The sequence below is a fragment of the Phyllostomus discolor genome, chromosome 6 (assembly GCF_004126475.2).
Source record: "Phyllostomus discolor isolate MPI-MPIP mPhyDis1 chromosome 6, mPhyDis1.pri.v3, whole genome shotgun sequence".
Classification (NCBI taxonomy): domain Eukaryota; kingdom Metazoa; phylum Chordata; class Mammalia; order Chiroptera; family Phyllostomidae; genus Phyllostomus; species Phyllostomus discolor.
In genome coordinates this window covers 48,890,137-48,915,237 of record NC_040908.2, presented here as the reverse complement: position 1 = coordinate 48,915,237, position 25,101 = coordinate 48,890,137, and the positions used below count along the sequence as shown (strand labels likewise).

The 25,101-nt window shown below is 50.3% G+C and overlaps 1 protein-coding gene across 3 annotated transcripts in view; it reads right to left on the bottom strand.

Annotated features, from left to right (window-relative positions):
- Window positions 1-737: 737 nt before the first annotated feature.
- The window catches only part of ADD2 (adducin 2), a 102,607-nt gene continuing 78,243 nt past the window's right edge, over window positions 738-25,101 (bottom strand). For 2 of the 3 annotated variants that reach the window (XM_028516809.2, XM_036028102.1), the window contains exons 10-16: window positions 20,849-21,025; window positions 19,097-19,354; window positions 18,143-18,262; window positions 17,214-17,303; window positions 15,166-15,313; window positions 13,780-13,905; window positions 738-7,174 (exon numbers count right to left, since the gene is read on the bottom strand). In XM_028516809.2, coding sequence (XP_028372610.1) covers window positions 6,867-7,174; window positions 13,780-13,905; window positions 15,166-15,313; window positions 17,214-17,303; window positions 18,143-18,262; window positions 19,097-19,354; window positions 20,849-21,025 — 1,227 coding nt within the window. In that variant the 3' untranslated portion in view covers window positions 738-6,866. The remainder of the gene's footprint in view (window positions 7,175-13,779; window positions 13,906-15,165; window positions 15,314-17,213; window positions 17,304-18,142; window positions 18,263-19,096; window positions 19,355-20,848; window positions 21,026-25,101) is intronic. The other variant, XM_036028103.1, reaches the window with a different exon arrangement.

Sequence of the window (25,101 nt, the reverse complement as noted above, 5' to 3'; positions counted from 1 at the left end):
GAAGTAGGGGAAAGAGTAAGGGGCTTGGTTACTGAGAAGGTTTTGGGTTGACTTGGGGCTTCACCACATATTAACCTGCAGCCCATGAAACTCGGTGTGTCAGGGCTTGTTTCCTCACCTGTAACATGGGTGATGATGATGGCACCACCCTTGGGGGTCTGGGGGGATTGAGCGTGGTGCTCTGTGTAAAACACTAACACTGGACCTACATGTGTGGGTCAGCAAGAAGTCCTGGGCTCCTGTTTGTGACAAGAAGAGCTGAGAGGGGCAAAATGGGCTCTTCCCTCTGCTTTCTCTTCCCTCGTATCTCCATTCCTCTTTCACCCTCTGAAGTGACAGCTTAGCTCTCCCTGCCTTTCCTCTGATTCTGGCCTGACACCCCTTTTCATTCTAGCCCCCACCCTGCAGTCTGTCCCTGTCCCTTCCCTTCCAGCACCATCTGTATGTGTGTTTTTGTAACCCTATCCCCCCCGTCCCCACCATCTAAATCCACCCTCTGCCACAGCGCTGTTTGCAGATCCACATGGCCTGGCCTTCTCAGAGGACTAGAGCATTTTACTGCCTCCCTCCCCAGTCAGAACCCAATGATTCATACGTTCAGCTTTCCATGTGCAGGGAATGGCTTCAAGGGTAAAGGTGTGGTTGGATGTTTCCATAAAGGGAGCCCTTCTCTGGCTTCTGCTCCCCGGGGAGCTGGCAGACATCGTGGCGGACAGAGATGGGTCACACACCAGGAAGCCAAGCAAGGTTGATTTACTAGGGTAATATCCGCAGGTGAGGTAACAGCACATACATACAGAAATCCATGGGCAGACACCACCCGGCACCACAAACACCAAAGCGAAGGTGAGGGTCTGAAAATGGCTTTGGGACATTCTCTTGAAAATCCAAGGGCAGCTTTGGTGCTCAGAGATTCAAACTGAAAACTATACAAAACCAACCCATAAATATATATATATATATTATATGTGTGTTTATATATATATATAAAATTGCAAAATAAAAGCCCAATAAACTTATCATCAGTCTGCACATCAGTGGCTCAAAAAGTGTTAGCATAGAGAAAGGCAAACTGTTCGTGGGGCGGCTGCGTGACCTGGGGGCTGGCATCTCAGTAGCAGGAAGGGCATTTACATGGAACCCCTATTTGAAACTCCACAGTACTAGGACAACCCAAACACAGACAAGGTATGTACAAGGGAGACGATCATCAGACACAGACATGTCACTGAAACCACCCACAGTGCTAGCAAACACCACACTCTCCTCCTGGACCCCAGCACCCCAGCCAGGCCAGCCCCTGGGCACTGCCCCTCCTCCTGGGGGTGGACACGGAACCGACTGCTGAGACCCAACAATCACTCACAACGCAGGCCCGAGAGGAATGAGGTGGAGTTGAAATATCAGGGTGGGGTCCCCCAAATATATTTCCGTTGTGTAAGAACTTTGACATATTTAAATGTGGCCCCTCTTTCCTTGGTCCAACTGCCACCCTCCTTCTGGTTCACTTTGAAAGGGAAGATCTGGCTTTTGAGCTTCTAAAAGTTATACAAGGTGATTTGCCTCAGGGGAGGGGTTTAGGGTTCTTCTGTTACACCTCCCCCCCACCACCTAAACCCTCACAACATTTTCTCCACACGACTTAGAGAGGGGGGACTTGCACATGGCAGCTGGCTCATCCTGCTGCTGGGACACGGGGTGTGACCGGAAGCCACTGAGGAGCAGCCACACTGGGAAAGCTGCCGGGACGTTCTCACACGGAGCTCTGGCTGCACCCGAGTCCCTCCCTGTGTCAGTCATTGTGACCACTTCTCCTTCATCTTCAGGCCCCAATTTCCCAAAGCCATGACCCAACTTTGGGGGTTGTCTTGAAGGAAAATGGCACCAAACGTCTATCTGACAAAACCTAATACCACCTAAGTATGAATCAATGCAAACTATTACTTCCATATATTTAAGAACACACCCAAGTGGGGGTTCTTTCTAATTGTTCCTAAAAAGAGGAGCCTGTCTAGATAAAAATGATAAAGGAGCCTTCTCCACTGAAGACTGCTCCCTGGCATCCCTGGGTTGGTTCCTGGGAGAGGGTGGCTTCTCACCATGAGAGGCTGCAGGGTTGGGTTGCTTGGTGACAGGGCTCTGTGAGTGCCCCACCCCGGTGGACACGGGTTGGTTAGACAGGACATTTGGAAATAATCACTCCACTCCGTATGCGTTATGCACTGTGGCACAAGTGGACCTCTGCAGATAAATAACCAATGAGCATATTTCAGTAAAGTCCGTTCAAGGCCTCTTACTTCTCCTATTACATTATCTCTGTCAGAACAGATGTGGGACACGGGCAATGAGACATCCTGTCAGGTGTTGAGCTGTGTGAGGTGGCCTGTCCTTTCTGTGGGAGTGCAGGGCATGGATGTATCTCCTCTCTCCTTTCTTCTCAGACCCTTTGAGTTTTATTGTCTTAGACAGTTTGCTTGGGCTCAAGCAGGGAGATGTGAGACGTACTTTCTCTGGGCTCCAAGTCAGCTGCCTCTGTGCCAGGCAGCTCAAGGGCTTCTGCTGACCTGCATGAAAGCAATGAATAAGTGCTATAGGTTTTCTCACTTGTTCAATAGTCAGAATCTGAATACTCTCGGCCTGGAACTCGAACATAAACTTTGCACTTGTGCAAAAGATGGCAGACAGGGCGATGGCGAGCTGTGTCCACCTATCCCTGTATGTACCTGCATGAAAAAATCCATACTTCTTTTTAATCTTTCAGACTTCCAGAAGTGAGTTGTGCTCTTGGGCAGATGGTTCTTTCACATCCACACAGTCAGAGAAGTGGCTTTATAGCAGTCTCCCCACGCTGACAAAAGTGGTAGCCTTCTGTTAAAACACTGACAGATGACATCTGAGTGACCGTATGGCCACATTCAGAAACGAGGGACACAGCATTAGACACAGGAAGCAGGATTCAAGGCTCAGCAGACACATGAGTCAGTGGTATGAGGGTGATGCTTGGCAGTGGGTTCATCCACACACACCCAGTCCTTGAGGAAGAACTTCACCGTCTGCAGAGGAAGAACCCCTTTGTGTTACAGGAGTGTTGAGGAGGTTATTCTCATCTGTGCATAACCTGGCTGACACAGGACTGTTCCTTGGGTCACCTGAAGGCCAGGAGGCTCTTAGGGAGCTCAGATCTGGGCTGGGGGTTGTATCTTGCCAGCACTTTTTGCAGAGTTCGAGGAAAACTCACAGGGTGTGGATGCTCCCACACACCACTGCTGGAGAGTCACCGAGACTCCACTTACCTCTCTGTAATCATCGCTCCCTCTGCCTCCCCTCTCCTGCCCATCTCCCCAAGGAAACAGCCTCAGAAGCCTCTCCACTTTTCAGCTCAGCTGGCCGCAGCACAGCAGCCTGGTTCCATGTTCTCATTCCTTTTCCGTAGCATACCCAAGCTCAGAATGAACTCCTGCTACCAATTCTGACCTTCCCATATATATATATTTTCTCCACAGATAGTGGCCTGAGTTCTCGGCCAGCTTTTAACCAGAGCCCAAAGCAATGCCCGCTCCTGTCGCCCCAAAAGCCTGTGGTGCTGGTTGGATGCCTCATTCGCTGCAGCAGCACCCCATGTGCGGCCGCAAGCCTGGAGCTGAGCGTGCCACACCCAACAAGTGCGAAGGAAGACCAACTACACAAGCCGGCAGAGAACTGGAAATGGCTCTTTGAGTCTCTTCCTCTTTTTGTGGAAAATCTCTCTTAAAATGTCTCATCCAAATAATTTGATGGAAATGAATTCTGTGCTGGAAGCTCTCTTTTTGCTATAAGGGAAAAAGTAGTGTAAGGCGGGTGACCAAACATGGTTTAGATCAGACGTTTCAGAAAGGCCTCATTATGGACATCTTCCATGCCTCTTTAGTCCATTCTCTGCACAGCCTCCGAAGGTTTCCTAAAATCCAGGGCTGATCATGCCTCTACCCTGATGATAAGTCCTCAGTGGCTCCAAACCCCTTACAGGATAGTCTCATCCCTCCATACTTTCTATAAGTTTCTTTATGATCCAGCCCTGCCCACCACCTGTGAAATGAACCACCCCATCCCTGCCCCCCACCCCCACACCTTAGGCTCGGGATGCACTGAATTGCTTGGTGCACGAATCATGGAGTTTCACACTTCTGTGCCTTTGCACATGCTTTTCCCACGGAATGTCCTGCCAAACCTTTTGTCCTCATGGGAAATTTCTCTTTGTTCTGAAAACCTAACTTAACCGTCGCTCCTTTCAGGAAGGTTTCTCTGGCCCAGAAGATAGTAAATCATTGCTTCCTAATGCCCCCTCTGCACCCTTGCTGTTCGTAACTTGTCTGCATGCCTCCTTTACTTAGGAGCTTCTTGTGGGAAGGGATTAAGTCCTGCCACCCTCAGGCCTGATCCATGATCCAGGCTCTCATGTGTATTTTGAGTTTCAAGGAATGAACAAACGGATAGATACAAAGTCGACCCAAGGCATAAATTCTAAGGGCAATGCTCACATTCCAGCAAGCTCTGGCATGTTCATCTAAATGAGGCTTCACTGCTGTAAAGGGAATACAGAGAATTGATTCAATGCAGAGTCAATCAACACATCTCTGAGCTACAACCACTCAGACACAAAATGCTGCCTCAGTGGTTGTGTCCGCTCCACCCTTTTCTTAACATTGCTTGCCACTGATTATTCTAGTCACAATGATTATTTTCTTTTAATGTCAGCATAATCCCTGACATTCAGTGGGTGCATAACAAATATTGTGAAGGGAGTGAATGAATGAATGGCAAATCTACTTTTTTAAAGAAGGCATCAAAGGATTAGCTTTTAAAGGCATTCCCCACATCACAGACTTTTCTGAGGCATCAGTGCCCCTGATCATTGGGTTGTCCATCAAGACCCAATCAGAAAGTAGAATGGGGGAGGGGTGCACGAGGGTGGAGGATGGGGTGAGGGCGGCTGGGGTAGCAGATGGGACTCAGCACTGGAGAGACACAACGTTGGGTTTCCCTTAGTCATGGGTCCGTTTCTTTCCTCCCCAAGAAATGGCCCAACGATGGATGGCATTTCCTGCCCCAACCAGAAGACCGTTGCATCTCCTTTGCCAGAGGTCCACTCTGGCCTTGCTACAGTCCCTGTTAACCAGGAACTTAATGTGCACTGGTGAGGGAGAACACAGGTAATTTCCTACCTTCATTGCAAGTACTGACATTATGTAGTGGAGACACAAAAATGAGTCCTGGACTAAAACCACGGCCCTTGGGGACTGGAGATTTCTGATCACCATAGCTGTTAGAGCAAAGGCTCTGGACTCAGGCTGACTTAGAGGGAAATCCAGGTTCTGGATATTTCTAGCCAAGTCACCTGTCTAAAACAAATCAATTATCCTTTTGGGGGCTCAGTTTACTTACCCACAAAATGGGACTAATCTTACCCACATCATAAAGTTATCATGAGGTTTAAAGGATGTAATGCATATAGAGCCTACACAGTGTCTATGTATAGAGTAAGTGCTCAAACATGGAAAACTAGAGTTCAGAACTTTCAAAAATACATTTACAACAATCACAAAAAGGGAAAATATCCTTTGAAGACACTGTGCTTTAAAGAGAATGGATTGTCTATTTTTTAGAAGCCAACAATACTCATTAATTAATGCCCCACGGACGAATATGAAAAAATAGTGTTGGCATTTGAAACAATAACTGTGGCTCTTATCAGGCCCCAGGATGGACAGATAGTGACAGAGCTGGGGACACCTAAGTATTTCTCTGATTAATCCTGAAAGCTTCATTCTATTCTCCTCTGCTGGACCCAGAGTGACTGAGATGGAACCCGAAGGAACCAAGGGTAAGATGCCAGCTCTAGTCTATGAACCGGTGCTTCTGGGTTTGAGGGAAGGTTGGGGGACACCTCACTGCTGGACAAGAGTGAGACGGGTAGCGCTCCACGTGTCATGCAAAGCTAGAAATGCAGAGCATTTCCCGTGTGGTTTCCATCATCCTCTTATAGCCCAAAGTCAACAGAGGATCTAAATTTCCCCAAATTCCCATCCTGAGCATGAGACAACTGTTTTCTAAGCTGAATTTGGTTTTACTTTTGAAGCTCCTGAGATGCACAGTTTTAATGGGTCAAGCCCCTGGTGCCTTATATTGATTCAATTATCTCCCGCTGTATGGCTGGCTTGGCTTGCGCTATGTCTGCCAACTCTTACAGCTGTTCCAAGCATAATGCAGGAGGTTCCATGAAGAAAGCTCAGGGGTGTTGGTTGGGGAAGCACAAGCTAAGCCATCAGCCCTTGGGAACAAAGATTAACTTCTGGTGGAGGGGACAAGAGAGTTTGTCTGGTTACTGTGAGCAGCAAGGCAGGGACTCTATGAAAAAGAGAAGAGAGATTCCTAAACAGAGTGATAGCTCCATCAGCAGGAGACTGGGGTCCCGTGAGGAGAAGGACCTTGTTCAGGGGAAACCTCGACCTGATTTAGTCTGAGCCAGTGAGAGCTTGTGGCCCACTCTGGCCCTCTTGCCCAGGGCTCAGCTCAGTGGGCAGCACCCTCATGAAGGCAGCCCACAACTAGGCAGTGTTGTGTAGTGGAAAGAGCACTGGACTGGGAGCCAGGAGACCTGAATTCGAGTGCAGGCTCTGCCACAAACTAGCTGTGTGACCTTGACAAAGTCACCTGATTTCTCTGGGGTGGTTGCAAATGAGGGGTTGGTCGGGCGATCTCTGTGTTCCCCATCAGAGTATGGTTCAGGGTCCTACTCTATCCCTCCTTGGCCCTGTGCTTCCAGGGATGGAGATGGGACAGGGAAGGTGGGAGAGGGGGTGCAGATAGGAGCCCTAGGGTGCCACAAATCAGGACTCCACTTTCTCCTTCTTTTTGCTCTTTTTCAGGAAGGATGGGGTTCGGAATTTCTTTTTCTTCTTCGAGGGAGATTTGGAAGGTGAGCCCTCTGGGGACATGGGGCCGCTGGTGACCGACTCGGTTTTGTCCTTAGAGGTGTCAACATCCGTGTCGGCGTTGGTGGTCATCTGGCTCAAGCCTTTGCTGAGAATTTCCTCTGCAGTCTGCTCGTCCTCCCTCCCATTGACCACCACCCCTTCCGGCTGCGTTGTTTCGGGCTCTGTGGTGGCTTTGCTTGTTTCTGTCTTCTTAGCACCTTCTGGAAAAAGATCAAAAGATGTGATCCATAAGATGTCATTCAGGTGAGAGCTTCCACTTGGGGTTACCAGAACCACTTCTAGGCAATTCTACAAAGGCCGTCCAGAGCAGCAGGAGAGAGAGCAGGCTGATGCTGTAGGGGCGGCGGATAGGCAGGGCTCTCATCCAGACCTCCGCGTGCCCTTCCCCGGGAACAAGCCCTTGGCAGGCAGTGACTCTGGCTCTTGTCTACAAAGGCAAACAGGTGAGGGTCTCCATGTTTGCAGGGGGCCCAGCTGGGGCCCAGCCAGGAGCATTTCTAGGCACGGAATGAGGAAACAGACAACATGAGGACAGAGGCTGTAGGAGATGGGGGTGGGGAGTCAGGTACAACTAACTCAGTGGAGGTCTCTAAGAATTGTAACTGGCCCAGTGTCACCAGTAAATGTATGGAAATTGTATGTTTCATGTCCATTTCATTTCCTACACCAGTGAGGAACCTTTAGAAGAATGGAGAGTTACCTTCTCCACAGGCAGAGAGCAGAAAGCAGGAGGGTGGAATTCCTGAGTGATGTGGACCCCCTGTTTCTAAGGTACGAGGATTAACCAAAAGGGGAAGGTACCTTGGCCCATTCTAGCAGCCACCGCCCCACTCCACACCCTATGACTTTACCCTGCCTGGAGGGAACACGTTAGGATGGGCACCATCTCCAAGGCCAGAGCAGCTCACACCCTGGAAACGACACCCTCCTGTGGCCCTCCTCCCCCTCCCCCTCTCAGTCCACCCTGCTTCCACTTGAGCTTTGAAATGCCTGAATAGGGAGGGAGGAGGGGAAATGACACAACCACAGACTTTGAAAAGCAGAAAGGAACATAAAGATCACCTGGCTCACCTCCTCCCCATTTTACAGGCATGCAGACTGAGTAAGCAGTAAAGGAGGAGACAGCAGTATCCCGGAACCAGTTCAGTGTCCCTTTCACTAGGGAAACTCAGGAGTGTATGAGAGTGGGAGTGGGAGGGTGTCAGTGTGAGAAGCAGCACGTCACAGAAGGAGCTCGCTGTGCGAGAATGTCATGGGGACAGGCAAGGCTGGAATCACAGAGACAGTGGGTGAGGATGGGTTTGAGGAAAAGGCTGGGGTTCTTGACTGGGGTGAAGCCTAAGGAAATGTATGGTTACAGAACAGAGGGGGGTAAGTCTGGGGACAGTTAGAATGAACTGGTATAACTCTCTGGACAAGGTCTCATAACCTCTGAAATTGGCTGGGCAAGTCAAAATTCTCTCCCAGGTGACTTCTGAGGACTGCCTGTCTCTTAGTATCAGAGACCTTGGCCATTGGTCCCCATTCCTACTGTCCCGCCCAAGAGCTGCCATCCCCTAACAACCAAGTTCTCCAATGCTCTTGATGGCTATCACTGCTTCTCCCCTCTGTCCACGAATTCCCACGGCTCTTCCCTGGTAGCACTCGTGAATGCAGTAAACCAACAGACCCTGTCTACTCCCCTTACTTCACCTGCTATTTGGCCTCTTGACCCTCCCTGTCACTCCAGCCTGTTTCCCTCTGTCTGTAAGGTCCTTCTCTCTCCTCTCTGTGTCCCCAACCTTCACCCCGTACAATGAATCAGCTTGAGTGTTACCTCTTCCATCAAGTCTTTCCTGACGCCTCCCTACTTCCAAGTAGAATTGATCACTTCCTCCTTTCCGCCCTCGCTATGTAAACTTCCATCACAGACACTGTAAACAACCACGCTTACTTGTGTATGCCTATTGCTCCCTCAAAACTGAGACTAGGGCAAGGCTGTGTCTAAATTATCTACGTAATAACTAGCTCATAGAAGGTACTCAAAAAATGTGGAACCTATGAATGGTCAAATGCATGAGCAAACAAATGAATGTACAAATTGTTTTGTTCTAACCAAGCCAACATTATACCTCATATTCTTTCCTGTTTGTCCCAGCCTGCTCCTTCTAAGCTGATCTAGACCCAACCATGTACACAAACAGCAGCCCTGAGTGCTGGCCTTTGTCTCCTGTCCCTAGTCCCCTGTCCCTACTCATCCTCCTGGGCTCATGTCCTCCCATGGTCTACAACCTCAGTTCAGGTTCTCGCCGCAGACCGCTCTTTTGGATGACCCATGAGGACATGTCTCTCAAGGCTGACCCTCTCAGATGATTTTGAGACTTGCCTTCTAGCTCCATGAACATAACTGTGGATAAGAGGGGCCTTCTCTCCACATGTCCTTTCCTGCCCTGGTGGATGAGTATCCTTCCTCCAACATTGACCTTCATCCATTCTCTTCACCCATACCCACCCTGCTGTCAGCCTCATCTACAGCCTCAGCCCCTGGTCTGTGTCTTGGTTTAGGAGAGTGGCACTCAAACCTCTTCTCACTACCCAGAAAATGTGGCCACACCAAATACACACACCAGGATCACAGCTCCCACATTATCAATTGTATGGGGGAGAAGCAGTGAATGAAAGTGGGGCTAACAGAGGCACAGTGGACCTTGGAGGATCCAGGCTTCAAACCGAGGTCACCAGTCCCTCATCAATAGGGGACAGAGACCACTGGAGAGCTCGGCTGCCTGAGAGAAGGGGTTACCCAGCCAGGGCAGCAGAAATAAGCACTTATTGGGCTCCTGAAAAATATCAAGGACCATATCTGAGAGCCTAGACCCCTCCTCTGTTAACAGCTCAACAGAGTTAAGGATGGAACTACATGGAGCTCTCCACTGGTCTTCCGCAAATTGGAGACCAGGCTGAGAAGAGCCCCAGGAGCTAGGGGCAGATGGGAGCTTGTCTTCTAGCATCCCCTAAGAACAACCACTGGTGTTCTCTCCTGGGTGGAATGCTTAGAGCTCTGGGAGTAGGCGATAGATGTGGGGGTGGGTGGAGTGCAGCAGAGGCTGAGAACTGGGGTCTCTGTCCAAGGATAGTGGCCAGGAAGCAAGGGGAAGGGGAGGGGAAATTCAGAAAGTGGGTAATTTGGAGCAAGACTAAACTTGGCATCCAGGGTCAAAATCCAGACCCCTGTGAATGGGGAGACTAAGGGCTGAAAGTCTTGCAGAGGATGGAGGAAGCAGGGAGGTGCTTCACAGGGAGGTCCCCAGCTTGTTTGGGCATTCCACCACAGACTTGATTTCTCACCATACCTCACCTTCCAACTATTCATTGTCCCTCCATCTTCCAGTGTTTCCTTCAAGATGCTCAGCTTCCTGGCCACCACTCCTGGAGAGCCCACTCTGCTTCTATCTGCTAGTCCAAGCATTTGTCAACCCAAGGTCTGGCTCAAGCCTCCCTCAACATTTGACAATGATCTTGCCCTCCTCTAAACCTACTGCCACTATATTCATTCTACACTTGCATGTGTCATTTATATTTCTTTAAAGAGTCCACACTTGGCTGTGGTCCTCCTCCCCCACCACACACATTGAATCTAGGCTGGCCCCATGGCTCACAGTGACCAACAGAATGCAGAGAAATTGCCACTGGGCCAGCCTCAGGCCAAAGACTTAAAAATACCTAGCAGCTTCTGCTTTTATAATTTGGGGAGCTCTGAGTCATCATGTATAAAGTCCAACTACTCTGATGGAAACACACACAGAGAAGTCCTACAACCACACATAGAGAGACAGAGACACAGAGACAGATAGACACCACCCCAGTGTTCCAGCTGAGCCCAGCCTTCCAGCTGTCCCTGCCATGGTACCTGGCATGTGAGGGCACCACCTTGGAAGTTCCAGCTGAGTGAAGGTCCCAGGTGACTGCCGCCCCAGCTGACATTGGTGGAGCAGAAGAACCATCATGCTGAGCTCAGTCAACCCACAGAAAAACTAATTTCTATAAAACCAGTTCTTACCATGCACCAAGATTTAATGATTATCCATCGCTGCATAACAAACAATCCCAAAACTGAGTAGCTTAAAATAGCATGTGGTATATTCCCTCTCACAGTCCCAAAAACATAGTACACAATAAGAACCCACTTGTCTAAGCATATCACAAGGTCTTCTTATATTCATTAGCTCATTTTTTCCTGGTAACAATGCTATGAGTTAGAAAGGGCAAGGGTTCGTGTTGCTCCTCCATTCTGCAGTGTCTTGAAGTGACTTATTTGGGATGGCTAAATTAGTAAGTGGCAGAGCTGACCACATGATGTTAAATGCAGGGCTATTTGTAGGCATAGCTGGTGCTCCTGAGGGGTCCCTGGGGGATGGAGCCATTAGGGACAGGGGCAGGCAGGAGCTAGTCAAAAAGAAGGTGATGGCAAGAGATGGCCAGATTTAAATGAAGAGGATTGAAAGACGCTTGTTCAGAGAGGCTGATGGGGTAAGAGGAAGGGAGACTGATAAGTAGTGACACTGAGGTGACTCAGCACACAAGGATGTGAAAGCACGGTGACCCGCAGTGAAAAAGCCATCCCTGGACCAGTGGGTGAGCTAAATGTGAAACTGTAGATGCTGCTTGGAGGGTCAGCCCTGTCGGCCCTGAGGAGCTGGGTGAGCCATTGGGCAGCTGGCCAGGGCCACTGCCACCACTTCACGCTGATGACATCACGTGGTATCCGCTCCAAGGAGGCCCACACTCCCCAGCTCAGTCTGCGTTATTGGAAGAGTCTTCAGGGGAGACCTTCACTTTTCTAACAACTCAGCTTCAGTGTGCTCTCCACAGGGGCATAGAGAGTGCAGGAGAGAAGCAGGAATCCTGCTGCAGGGGGATGATGTCAGGTGGTGGGTAAGCAGTTATCCCTCCTCCTACCCTCTGTCCTGCCCTCTGTCCTGCATCCTGCCAAGCAGCAGAGGTCACTCCACTGGGCTCCCAGGAGCTAAAGTGAAATTGCCAGCCCTTGCCCCACTCCTGACATGAGCCTCCTCTCCAGCCTGGATGTCCTTTGTGCAGTAGGTATGCATGCCTGAGGGATGCTGCAGACAGCAGTCAAGCCAGGTGCTCTATGCATCCCTATAAGGTACTTGGTCCCTAGGACACTCAGGCTCTGGCCCACAGCCCTACAAGAAAGAGGTCATGGGCTCCTTGGAGGTACCCATGCATTAGGAAAGGGATGGAGATGTACTCCAAAGGGCCATCAGCACACTACCACAGGGAGTGCCCAGCAGCTGGCTCCACTGCCCATTCACTGTGGGGGCTTGTTTCTTCTGGGTGGCATGCTCTGTGTGAGTACTGGTGTGTGTTGGTGCATGGGTGTGTCCTAAGTGTGTATATCTTTCAGGGAAGTCTGGTCCATGCATAGTACATATGGAATCGGTCATGAATTTCACAGCCAGGAAAACTCCCAAAGGCAGGGTTGTGAGTTGCAAAAGAAAAAAATGGGGAGAAATATATTTCTTTTGAAAAAGTCTTCCCTCCCCCATTGTGAGTATTGGAGTGAGTTAGTAAACAGCCTCTCTATACTTACTACAGAGACAAGTATTCAGAATCGGAGGAAACTCCTTTGATGAAGGCACAAACGGGAAGAGAAAGGAAGACATTGTGGAGACAGGTTGACAACACATCACGATGAGACACAATGAACACAAACAGCAGCGAGACATCCGCTTGGGGCTCTGGCCCCAAGTAGATGGGTTTCCTCTGGCAACACAGTGCCCGCCTGTGAGGCAGCAATTCACCTATAGAGGGCGCAAAGGGGTCGGATGATTCTGGCAGCTTCCACAAATGTGGCCATTCTAGCCAGGAGGGAGAAGAGCCCAACAGGCCACCAAGCTGCCGCTAACCCCCTGTGTGGAGGCACAGCCCCCTGTCGTGTGGGCTCTGGAGACCCGGGGAAGAGTGTTCATGCCCAGGAGTGATTCCGGGAACTCGTTAAAGACTCTTTCATGATCTAGGTAGTATGGACTGTAATACTATCATTATCCCTCATATGTATTATTAACCTTAACCGTAATTACATCCTACATGTAAACCACACTTTTACTCTTCCAGAGTATTTTTCATCTACAACTTCCTTTATGCATATAAGAACCTTAAAAAGGGAAAATAGCAGCCCCATTTGACAGACAAGGAGACTGAGGCTCAGAGATTATCTGACTTTCTAAAATTAGTAGTTGAATTATAATTAGTAGCTGCTGAGTTGGACCTAGAACTCAGTTCTCCAAACTAGTAGGCTTCATTCCTCCCCACCCCCACCCCTCTGATTCCCAAGTGCAGTGAAGGTTGCGGATGACCTCACCAGCCTCACCTGAGAGCTCACTGGAAATGCAGAGTCTCGGGTCGCACCCCAGACTGGCTGCACCAGAATCTTCATTTAACAAGATCCCTAGGTGATCCCCGGGCACACTAAGGTCTGAGCCCTGGGCTAGCATCTAGAAAGGCCTATCAGCCAACCCAGTCTGAGTTAGAGGTGAGAAGGCTGCGTCAGCCGTGAACTTATTCATCACTTGTTAAACTTGAAGGTACATGGTCACAGGTTATGAATTAAACAAGCTTAAGTTGGGAACCTCTATTTCAGATTCCCTAGAAGTGGTGGAGGGAAAAGCTTTTTGGGTAGAGGGAACAACACCTGTTGAAAGGCAGGTACCTGTCTGTGCATGCCTGCCCTGCCTTCCATGCAGACCCCACCCTCAGCCTGTGGAGGCACCTCCCTCCCTCCTGGCCTGTCAGCTCCACTCACCGTCTAAAGACTTGGCGGGAGAGACCACAGGGCTCTTTGTCTCCGACTCCACTGGGCTCTGTGCAGGAGAAGCAGGTGCTGACTTTACAGGTGAGCCAGGCTCCTCTGCAGTGGTTTCTTTCTCTCCTGAAAATACAGAAAACCACCTCAGGGTAGAGGTCAAGCAGAAGAGAGATGGATGGAGAGAACATGAAAAAATTGCTTTCTTTTACTTGGTCCTCATTTCTCCTGGCTGGAGGTAGCTGCTCCCCTAACCTTTCGTTATTTCTGCTACATCCCAGGGGGAGCCAGTGGGAGGAGTCCAAGTCACATTCTGTTTCCTCCACCAAAGCACATTCAACCACGAAATCTGTCACCCCTAATGCAGATGGCAAGACTGCAGGAGCGTTGCCGCCCACGATTTGGTGGCATGTAGCTCATTTTTACTGATCTAATTTACATGTTCAGTGCAAACAATGCCTAGGGATAAAAAGCACCATACTTTCCTACCTACCTTTTCAAATGGCACATTAGAACGCTGAGCAAGCCAGCAAGGTTTTTCTAGTGCCTGCTTGGCTCATAGGAAGATGTCTGACTCTGGGTGGGGAGGCAGATGGTGGAGCGGGACCCTGCCCTCAGGAAGTGAGAGCCTAGCCTGGTGGACAAAGCCAAGGGCTGATTTCTGGGTCTCAGGCTCCACGTGCTCCTGAGGCAAAGAGCTCACTGTGGAGGGTGGGGACAGAGCAAGCTTCTTAGCAGGAGGGGACTTTGAGATGGAGCCTGAAGTATAGGTAACTCTGGTCAGGCTGGCCAGGAAGGGACGAGGGCATGAACAAGGGCATACGAATGATCATGAGTATGAATGTCTATCTGGGAGTTGACAGGAAGAGAAGGGCTCAGCCAAAGATCCTGAAATGAATGAGGCATGAGAAAAAGACATAAAGTAGTCAGCTGGTGGGGAGCTTCAATTGCCTAAAAATTTATACCAGCTCTGAAAGACAATAATTAATAATTACTAGTATTATAATTCTCCATTATAGCTAACATGTATCCAGTGTTTTACCGGCCTGCTCCATATTTACAGATGACACTCTGAGCACTCTACAAGGTTTAACTGGTTATACCCAGCTTAGAGGGTCAGGTGAGGTCCTGAGGACACGGTGTAACAAGGAGGGTCATTATTGTGATTAATATAGTATTATGCTAGTAAGAATATCATTTGGTGATTGGGTGTGAAGGTCAAGTTGAGAATACAATAAGAAGCATTAAAAGTGAAAGCAGAGGCTGCACTGAGCCCCGAGGGCCCTGCCGGGGGAGGCACGGGTGCAGGGCTGCTCTGCTCGGTCTCTGGGCCTCCCCAAGCCCTCCCTGCCACCCCACAAGATCCTGCAGCACTGGGTTCTTTACCTTCGAGTTCCAGTTTCTTCCTCTCCACCTCTTTCTTGTATTCCTCCAGCTCCTGGTCAGTGAGTTGGCTGAAGGGGTTGGGCACCGTCTCCTCTGACTCATCTTTGGTATCCGCTTCGCCCTTGGCCATCAGCTGGCTCTCTGTAGACTGAAAGTTAACCACAGAGTGCGTGTTGCTCTCTGAATGCCAGGGTAGGGCCCAGGCTCGAGCTTTCTTTCAGACTCATGTGGCTGCCAGTGGTCTTGCTAGGGACAGCGTAGCATGCAGCTCCTTGGAAATGGCACAGGGCCTCAGGATAGGGCTTGTTCACTCTTCCCTATGGCTACCTCACTCCCAGACCCAGATTCTTTGCAACTGCCTAGATGAATGCGGGGGATCCACCCTCTGCCCCGCAAATAAAATCAAAGGATGCTCCCAAGCAGGAGGAAGACAAAGCTTTATTGCAGTCCTTCCTGTAGATGCTTGCAAGCCATCACTATGCAAATACAGTCAGCGGCCCAAAGTCAGTCAGCCCAAATCCAGCAAGCAAAGGGTTGGCTCAACCAGCTTCATGCCAGCTGTCCCCACCATGCCCCACCCCACCCCCTAAAGCAGCACAAGCTATAGCACACAGCAGCAAAACACACAGTAGCTTCAGCATTCTCAGCCCAACCTGTTTGTCCTATTTTGCACAGTCATAAATTACAAGGGGACCAGGGTCCTGAATCTCGGATCTTCAACCTCTTGTACTGCAGGTCCCGTGGGGACATTGGCAAAACCACTGTTTTACCACCTCTGAGGAGCCCCTTGCTCTGGGGAGCTCACTAGATGGGTAAGCTGTGTAGCTCGAGACAGGGACTAAAGTTCAGACTCCACAGTCCTTTTTCCTAATCCAGCACCCTCACCTTGACCTCTGGGAATGCAGACCTCTGAAGCTGAGGAGGAGCCACAGAAAGTAAAGCCCAGGGGAGGGGAGCTGGGGGCAGCTGGCCCACACCACGCCCTCCGGGCCATCTCTCCCATGGGCTCCTTCCAAAGGAGGGCAGCACTGGGCCTATCTTAAGGAATCATGGGGTTCAAAAGAGAGTCCAAGACCAGGATTCCAAGAAGAGGGACTCCAAAGAGAGCATTTGGTATAATGGCAGAGTTGGGTGTATTTTTAAAATAATTTTGCTCATTGCTTTGAACTCTTACCTCCCCCCAGTACATGCAGCATTTCTATCCTCAACCCTGTGGCACATTCAGTGTTCCTCGGCTTGGCTGAGTAGAGGTGGGGGTGGGGGTGGGTGCGATGATATAACCTTCCCATTCCTCCTGCCAATGGGCACCCACCTTGTGGGCTGCAGCCTGATCGGAAATCATGGCATCACCTCAGTCTGCTCAGCTGAGCACAGTCGTTCCTGTATGCCCCCTTCCTCACTGCTGTGGAAGATGCCATGCCCGCTGCTAGCTTGTTATGAGCAGCAGTTATTTCCAGCATGAGCCAGAATTCTGACCTTCCCCTCCTTCGGTAAGCACTAGACAAACACTGTTCTAACTCAAGCATGAAGACAACGACTTTATACTTTCTAACTCTATGTGGGTTTGTGTGGGTGACTCCCTGCCCCTATCACTGGTGGGAGCACCGGTCCTTATATATACACCGTCCCTCTGAGAATACATGGGCATTGTCCCAAAGCCATGACCTCATGATGCCATATCCACACAGAGGCCAGAAATGCTCAGGGCAGACAGGGCTGGAGTAGCTGGGAGCTGCCAGCCACATTTCTGTGACCCCCACTGTGCAAGATACTAGTAGAGGGCAGAGTGGAGTTCCATGTGAGAAGCATAGAAGCCAGCGTCACTCCCAGGGCAGGCTGGGCAGCTGCTGCCCCACCCAGTGCCCACAGGGTGTGATTAGACACTGTCCCTGGTCCTCACAGCATCCATTTTGCAGCAAAGCACCAGCACCCAAGATCCCAGGGGAGGTAGGCATGAGGACTCAGGGGTCCTGCTGCCCAGCCCCGGGCAGTGAAGACCCAGAAGGCAAACTTGTTTCCCCTCCAGACAGGGGCTGTCTCTGCTGTACCGGGCTTCGGCTCTTCTCAGCGATGACGCTTGCCAGGAGCTGGGACTGGGGTCCCGCTGACTTCACATCTTGTCGGTTTTGTTCTCGAATCTATGTGGAAAAGGAAGGGGAGAGTAAGCCCAATGTCAGGCTGCAGAGTTTGGGAGGGCATTCCCAAGGCATACTGGTGTCTACTGTGGCCGTGACTTGGTCTAAAAAGTCCCACCAGCGCTGTAGGAGCCTGTTTCCTCGATTTCTAACACAGACCATCCACTGTGACACAGTGTACACGCAACACCAGAGTCTCATGGACTCGGAGATGATACCTGCTGGAGGTGAAGAGCAAAAGAAGGCACAACTGATCCTTGAGGGAGATTCTCAAATTTTAATACTCCTATGAAGACCCTGAGGGCTTTGTTTAAAATACAGATTCCTGAGCTCCCCCCCCCCCTACTGCATCTGAATCTCATGGGGGCAGGTGACCCAGAAATCTGCACTTTAAACAAGCACTGCAGAGGGTCCTTGGACCACATAGTGAAACAAAGTGCTGTGAGTGTGTCTGACCAACTGGAGGTGGTCTGCTACAACCTCGGTTTTTAAGGTGACCTTAGAAATAGAAGTGAACTATAAAGCAAAGGTAGAAAAATAAATATAAAGATTTTGAAATCTTGGTCAAAAATATAATAGCATAAATAGCATAAAACTCATGAAGACTCAATCTGTGGGCAGGTCTCTTAGACACCTCCGATGCCCACAGCAAGCACCCCTGTGTCAGAGGGCCCACCAGACGCCGCAAGTCCAGCACTCAGCACAGTGCTGGGGGCAGAGCCAGGAAACAGTGCTGTCTTTCCCACAAGACACATCAGGGTGTCGGTGAGCCAGGCGCATCCTGACCCTGCCCCCCACCACTCTTGAGGGAAAAGAGAAAGCGAGACTAGTTACCACCTTACCTTGTTCCGCATCTCCAGCACTTCTTGGGGGTCGGTATAGAGAGGCACAAATTGGTTTGGGTTTTCGATCCGTATTGGCATGCCACTGCTGGATTTCTCCACCTCGTCAGCCTTCAGCCACTGAACACATACAAGGCCGGGGGTGAGGCAAGAGGATAAGGCCCACACTTCCTCCACCAAGTTCTGCCCCGTGCTGTCCGGGCCCACTGGCCTTCGTGGGAGGTCAGTAAGCCTTATGCACACATGTCCTCTCCCCTCTGTGGTGTCTGTCTCCCAGAGCAGGATGGGCAACAAATGGCCCAGTTGCCAAAGAAGGCCCCACACCAATAGCCACAAAGAACACTTAGGAGGAGGGGTCAGAACCTTAGTGACCAGCACTGACAGGCAGGCAGCCACTTGAGCTTACGAATGAGATGACTCCATGTTAATTTGCAGGGCTTCATTTTTTTTTTTTATGAAGAGCTATTCTATTTGGCTGCCAGCTACTTCAATGTTAATGAAAAGTCAGATTAAGTGCCAAAGTGTGTGCGTGGTGGGGAGGACGACGTAGTAGAAAGGAATATCCCACCCACCTCCTGGGCCTGCATCAGATGTGCAGTTCAAATGTTGGATGCCCAACCTTGAACTTGCCAGATTTCCCCTCTAGATGTGGGAGCAAGAAGCAAAAATCAATTGCTCCTCCCATTTAGGCTGCTGGGGTGACCCGGTCCAGCCATCCTCTGGACCCAAAAACTCCGTGCAGACGCACAAGAAACGGGTGATCCGAGGCTCCCTGGGCACCAACAGCTGCTCCCAGATGCCTGACAGGAAGCCCTGAGGGGGAATCAGACTGACACACACCCAGGGCAGACTTGCTCTGTCCCCCTGTTTTAAAGCTGCTTAACACATAAACATAACTGAGCACTCCCCCCAGCCCTGGTCTCCCCCAGCAGGAGACCCCTCTGCCGGCCTTACGGTGGTCTTGGGCCGGGGGCCGCCCATGCTCTTCTGGACCTCGTCGGCCACGTTGACCCGCAGGTAGGTGTTGGGCGTGTTGAGCCAGCGGGTCTTCTCCTTTTGCTGCTTCTGGGCGTGCTGCCGCAGGGTGGGCACTGGGGTGCCGTCCTCCTCGAACACGAAGGCTGTGACTGTGGCTGGAATCTCCACCTCGCTTTTGTGTTTGGTTTTCTCTTGAACAAAGGGGTAGCGGTATGTGTAGCCTGTTCTGTAGCCCTAAGAAGGACAAAAAGAGAACCACTTAATGTGGGGGAAAGGGTCTGTATGCACCTGCATGCCCACCACACACCCACCCATGCACTCCACCCCCTTCTATGTAACAACACAGTGTAGGCCTAGATCTCCACAGTACAACCTAGACCTTGCTGCTTCCTTGGTGTGTTTCTTGGTGCCCGAACCCCTCCCTCCTTCCACCCCAGAAAGCCCTCTGATCAGGCCGAGAAAATCCCTGTGACCTTATGAACTCCATGGAGCTCCTTACCTAAACGGAGCTCCAACTTTTCATCTGGTGCAGTGGTTCTCAGCCCTGGCTGCACGTTACAACCACATGGGAACTTTAAAAATGCTGATGCCTGGCCCTGGCTGGTGTGGCTCAGTTGGTTGGAGCATTATCCCATAAACCAAAAGGTTGCGGGTTCAATTCCTGGTCAGGACACATACCTAGGTTGCAGGTTTAGTCCCTGGTTGGCGTGTGTGTGAGAGGCAACCAATTGATGTCTCTCTCACACATCCATGTTTCTCTTCCTCCCTCCCTCCCTTGTCCTCTCTCTAAAATCAATAAGCATGTCCTCCAGTGAGGAAGAAAAAGCTGATGCCTGGAGGCCTGCCCATTTCATCAGAGGTGATGTGGTCTGAGCTACAGGGATTTTAAGCTTCCCAGCTGATCCTAATAGTCTGCTTTCCCGTCCTCAACTCCAGGGCATAACTCTTTCCCTCTTAGAGCCCTGAAATCTGACTCACGAACATCCCTGTCTCCCAAGCAAGATCAGCCCCACAGAGGCGGAGTGCATTGCCGCCCAGTGAGAAGGAACATTCGGGAATCTTGGCAGCTGGTGGAGTGATTCTTAGCTCTGACCTGTGTTCTCTAATTCTGTTTTGCTCTTTTTAGGGTAGCTAGAAAAATTGGATGTTCTAAATTTCATTTAATGACCACTTGAATCTTTTCCTTTGTAAACTGTTGGTGTCCTCCATTCACTTTTCTGCTGAGATGCTTTTCACATTGATTTGTGACGTCTTTGCAGGATGTGGTCTGTCGCAGGTATTGCATGTAGCTCCTCCCCAAGTTTGTCTTTCAGCTTTGAGTTTTAATGTAACCATATCTGTCAACATTCGTCACCACGATTTCAGACTTTCCTGCCATGCTTGACAAGGTCTGCCCCAGCACAAGAGCATCAAAAGTACTGATCTCCATTCTTTAATGCTTGTATGAGTTTATTTTTAAGTTTTAACATTTTTATCCTCACCCAAAGACATGCTCATTGATTTCTAGAGAAAGGGGTGATGGAGGGAGGGAGAGGGGAGAGAAACATCGATGTCAGAGAGAAACACCGATCGGCTGCCTCTTGTTTGTGCCCCAACTGGCACAGTGAGGCTTTAGCACTGTAACCGTGATGTTGGCAATTCCAATGCCCCACTAAGTGCCTCGTACTGACTGGCCCAGGGGCTAGGCCTCAACAGACTGGCCTCAAAGCACAACGGCAGGAGACTCACCAGGTTGTCCAGCATCCTCATGAGGGCCTCAAATTCGTGTTCCCCCAGCCGGCTCTTCTGCATGGGCCCGAAGGTGCTCCCGGCCCACTGCACGGAGCCCACCTCGTGGGGCCGGCGCTTCTCCTGCTCCAGGAGGATGAGGTTCTCCACGCCCCCAGCGCTGGACAGAGCAGACACCTGCGGCAAAGAGCAGAGGGCCCCTGACTCGGGTGTGCATGTGTGCGTGTGTCACACACACATCTGTGCACTTACCTAAGTTCATGTGTGTGACAGAGAGTGGGCACAAGGGAGGGTTAGAAGCAGAAATGGGCTGGAAAATCGAGGTGTATTCGGCTCTTCCCTCCCAGAGGAGAAGCGCCCCCCAAATTTGCTGGGCATGCACCCACTCAGGGAAAGAGCAATTAGCAGTTTCTTTTTTAATGTCACTTCTCAGAGACGACAGAGGACAAGGCAAGTGTTCAACCTTAAGAATAAAACAGCGCATAGAACTGAAAGTTACCTGGGTCCAGACTGTGACTATTTCTTGGGAAGGTGGGAGAATGGGATTGAAAAGGGATCTAAAGTCTTATCTGCAATATTTTATTTTTTAAGAGGAATAGATCTGAAGCAAAAAGGCTGTGAATATTTGTTAAATCTGTGTGGTGAGTAGCAGGTATTTACTATTATATTATTCTCTTCATTTTGCTGTGCATCTGAAATATCTCCTAGTCAAAACCATCCCTTGAGAGAAGCAGGCTGGCCTCTAGGCCAGTGAAATACAAGCGCAGCAGGAGGGCTGGATTCCCTGTGGGATCCTCAGTCAAGGAAACCCAGAAGGAGGCGGGTGGAATGCGGATGGTGCACAGCCAGGCACTGCATAGGGGCGGCAGCTTTCACTGAGGGACGGAGAGTGTTTGTCATGCTGTCAAATCTCCATGGGGAGGCGACAATACAGGTGGTCACAGGCAACAGACTAAGCATCAGGGCAAGAGGTGTGTGTGTACAGCAGGCGGTGTTAGAATGATCCTAAAAACATTCAGCAATCTAATTCCCTTATTTTCTAATTCCATGCTCATCTAATAGTACATTCTCTTTACTCCTCATACCTGCCACTCAGATATAATTGGTCATGATTTGGCTTCCCGGGCAAGTTCAGCTACAGAAAGGAGCCGAGCCAGGGTTTGTGCGGTGCATCAATGCACAAGCATTCTAATTAGTGTTTGATGGGCCCTGTAAGCCTGCTTATTACAGGGGAACAGCTCCTATTATATAAGCCTTCAGAGCTTCAGGTTTAGTGACAGTTGTTTTTTACTGAAAACGAAAGGACATAACACTTCAGCTTGCTGACAGACACAGGTCTGTGATTCCATGAGGATCCTGGACACACCCTGGAGCATGTTAAATTGACCAGTGGAACGAATGGCCCCTCTGAGACTTCCAGGAGGTCAGCCAGGCCACCTTCCCAAGGTGACCCCATCACCCTGTGAAGAGGAGGAAGCTGGAACTCTCATTGTCTACGCTCTTTTTATCCAAGACATGTGTCTGGTGGAAGGCTCTATTTTTAACTTAAAAAATGACACCATACGCTGGCAAACAGAGACCTTAGGGATCATTTATTCCACCCTCCCACCAGCAGTAAGAGTCCTTGTCTGATTTCCCCAGAGGGTGATCAGCTCAATGCTTGGTGAGGCGTCCGACTGTACCACTGCCTGAGTGTTCGAGGGTCACAGTGAGCTGACAGAGATTTCAGGGAGTCAAAACCTACTGGTCCCCATTCTGTGCTCTGCTGCCAAGTGTTCCAGACCTGAAGTCCCTCATGCCCAGCACCGAGGCTGAGCACGTGGAACGTTCCCTCAGAGGCAGTGAATTCCACCTGGCTGATCAATTTACCTAGTTCACCCTGGACCACTGCCTCCCGTCTTGCCCAGGCAGAACTTTAGCCTGTGACCTGAAGCTCTGAGGAGAGGTCCTGGACTATAGGCAGACCTTTCCCACCAACCATTACTGCCCCAAGAGGCAGTGCAATGCAGTACAGTGTTTAAGAACCCAGACTGGGCGCCAGGCTGCCTGGGTTTGAATCCTGGCTCTGCTACTTACTTACTGCATAACTTTGGGCACTGCTTTACCCTGTCTGTGCCTAGGTTTTCTCATCTGTAAAATGAAAATAGTACTGTCTACTACATGAGGATTATTGAAGGTAATATTTGTAAAGCTCTTAGAATAGCTCCTGGTGCATGTGGAATGCTATATAAATATTTATGACAAATAAATTATAAGGTCTACCTTATAATTTATTTAAGGAAGGTTGAGAAGCAATATCCTTTGGATGCTGGTCACTCACGGAGGAGAAGGGAACTGCCCACATCCTTGCAAGAGCTGCCTCCTCCCACCTCCCTCTTCCTCCATCGGTTTCCATGGCAATGGGTAGCAGATGGAAAACTGCCTGAGCTTCTTCCCATCTGCCTGTAAGCAGAGCAGAGAGCTATCTCTCTCAGCTGGGGGTGACCCAGTTTCCTGGAACCCCAAACTGATGGGGAGCAAAGAAAACACTGTCCCAAGGGAACAAAATAGGCTTTTAGCCTTGAGTCACTAAAATGATCACAGTCACGTTTGCTTGCTTGCCAGAGTCACCGAGGGAGAAAACTAGACCCACGATGGAAAGAGAATTTCAATGCTCACCATTCAACCAGAAATGACCTGGGCAGATGCTGGGCTACCAACGGCATCTGCAAACTGCCAGTACCTGGGATCTCCCATGCCTTAAACCTCTGGTCTAACCTTGCCAGGTTTCCTTCCACGCCTTCCAACTTCATTTCCTCCTCTAGAAGCCTCCTTGCTCCACCAGCTCAAAGAAGCCCCTAGAGCTTTTCTGGGGGTTATCTGCCTTCATTGCCTGATGCATTAGAACCAGATCACATCAAACCAGTCTTGACTGAAAAGAAAGTGACATCTGGCAGAGTCAAGAGAAGCAGCTGGCTGGCTGTCAGCTCTGCCCTTCCATGGCCATCCTGCCTTGGGTTGAATTGCATACTGCCCATTTCTGAGGGTCTGGAGCCTGGGAGAGATACACTACACCATGGGGGCTACACGAGCATCTCTCTCTATTCATTCTTAGGGCTGTGTTGTCTTTGCAAAGAGGCAAGAACTATTTCTCATGGGATCCTCTTCTTCAGAAGAAAGACAGGAAACTCTAAAAGAGCTCAGATGTGGAGTGGGGAAAGAAGAGAAAGAGGCTCTGCCATGTTCTGACGCCAGTCAGGGGGCAGCGCTCAGGGCAGCATCGCTGTTTAGGGGGCACAGAGGCCATGATGGCAGAAAGGCACTGCTTTGGTTGTATTTCACTTTCTCCTCTCCTGACCATTGCGGGGTTTAGCACCACCCACGCCCAAGGCTGCGGTAGGAGGACAGTTTCATATCACTTTCTATAACACCTCTTCATTACTGTTTTAACAACTATCCTCTCAACACATTCCTTTAAAGGCCATCTAGAAAGGAACCACTTGTCTCTACAAGTGGAGGAGACTTCACTAGTGATGCTTCTGGAATATAATCCTCTTCCCTGGTACTCCCAAGAGAAAGGCCTTCTTCCTGGGGTGCTGCTCTGCCCAGACCAGCCAGGAGAGGGCAGACGGGAGCTGACTCATCTGGAGCAGCTGGACCCTCCTCCGTCCACTGAGCTCCAAAAATACCAGCAGCAGCACCTCTCCTTTGTCCAACAGGCTGTCCTCACAAGGACTCTATAGGCCCCGCATCTGCAGCTGAGGAAACCGAGGCTCACAGAGGGGAAGTCTCTGACTCAGGGGCACCCAGCCCAGAGCTGGGGAGGATGGAGCCCAGTTAGCTGTGCTGGGCCCCTACTCACCCCTCCCACCTCGCCACCCTGAATGGAGCGTGTCCTTGGCTTATCCAACACCACCGACCTGATAAAGCTTCAGGATGTGTGTGCCACTGACTTCCTATTCTTCTTCACCAACTCCTCTAGGGGTCCCATAACCACAGACACTCCCACCTTCCCTCCACCCCATCCCTCACTGGTTAGGGGAACTTCATGATGGGCTCCCTGCACATCACCTTGGGGTGCCCTGGTGTTTACCTGCCATGTCAGCCCTCCACCTTGCCTGAGCTTCACTTCTCTTTCTGGACTTCACCATGTTCATGGTCTTTGCAAACTAGCTCCCTTAAAGGAAGGAAGGAAGGGAGGGAGGGAGGGAGGAGAAAGGAAACCTGCACGTGTGGTGTCCATAGGCCATAGCCAGGTGTAACAGGTATACCCC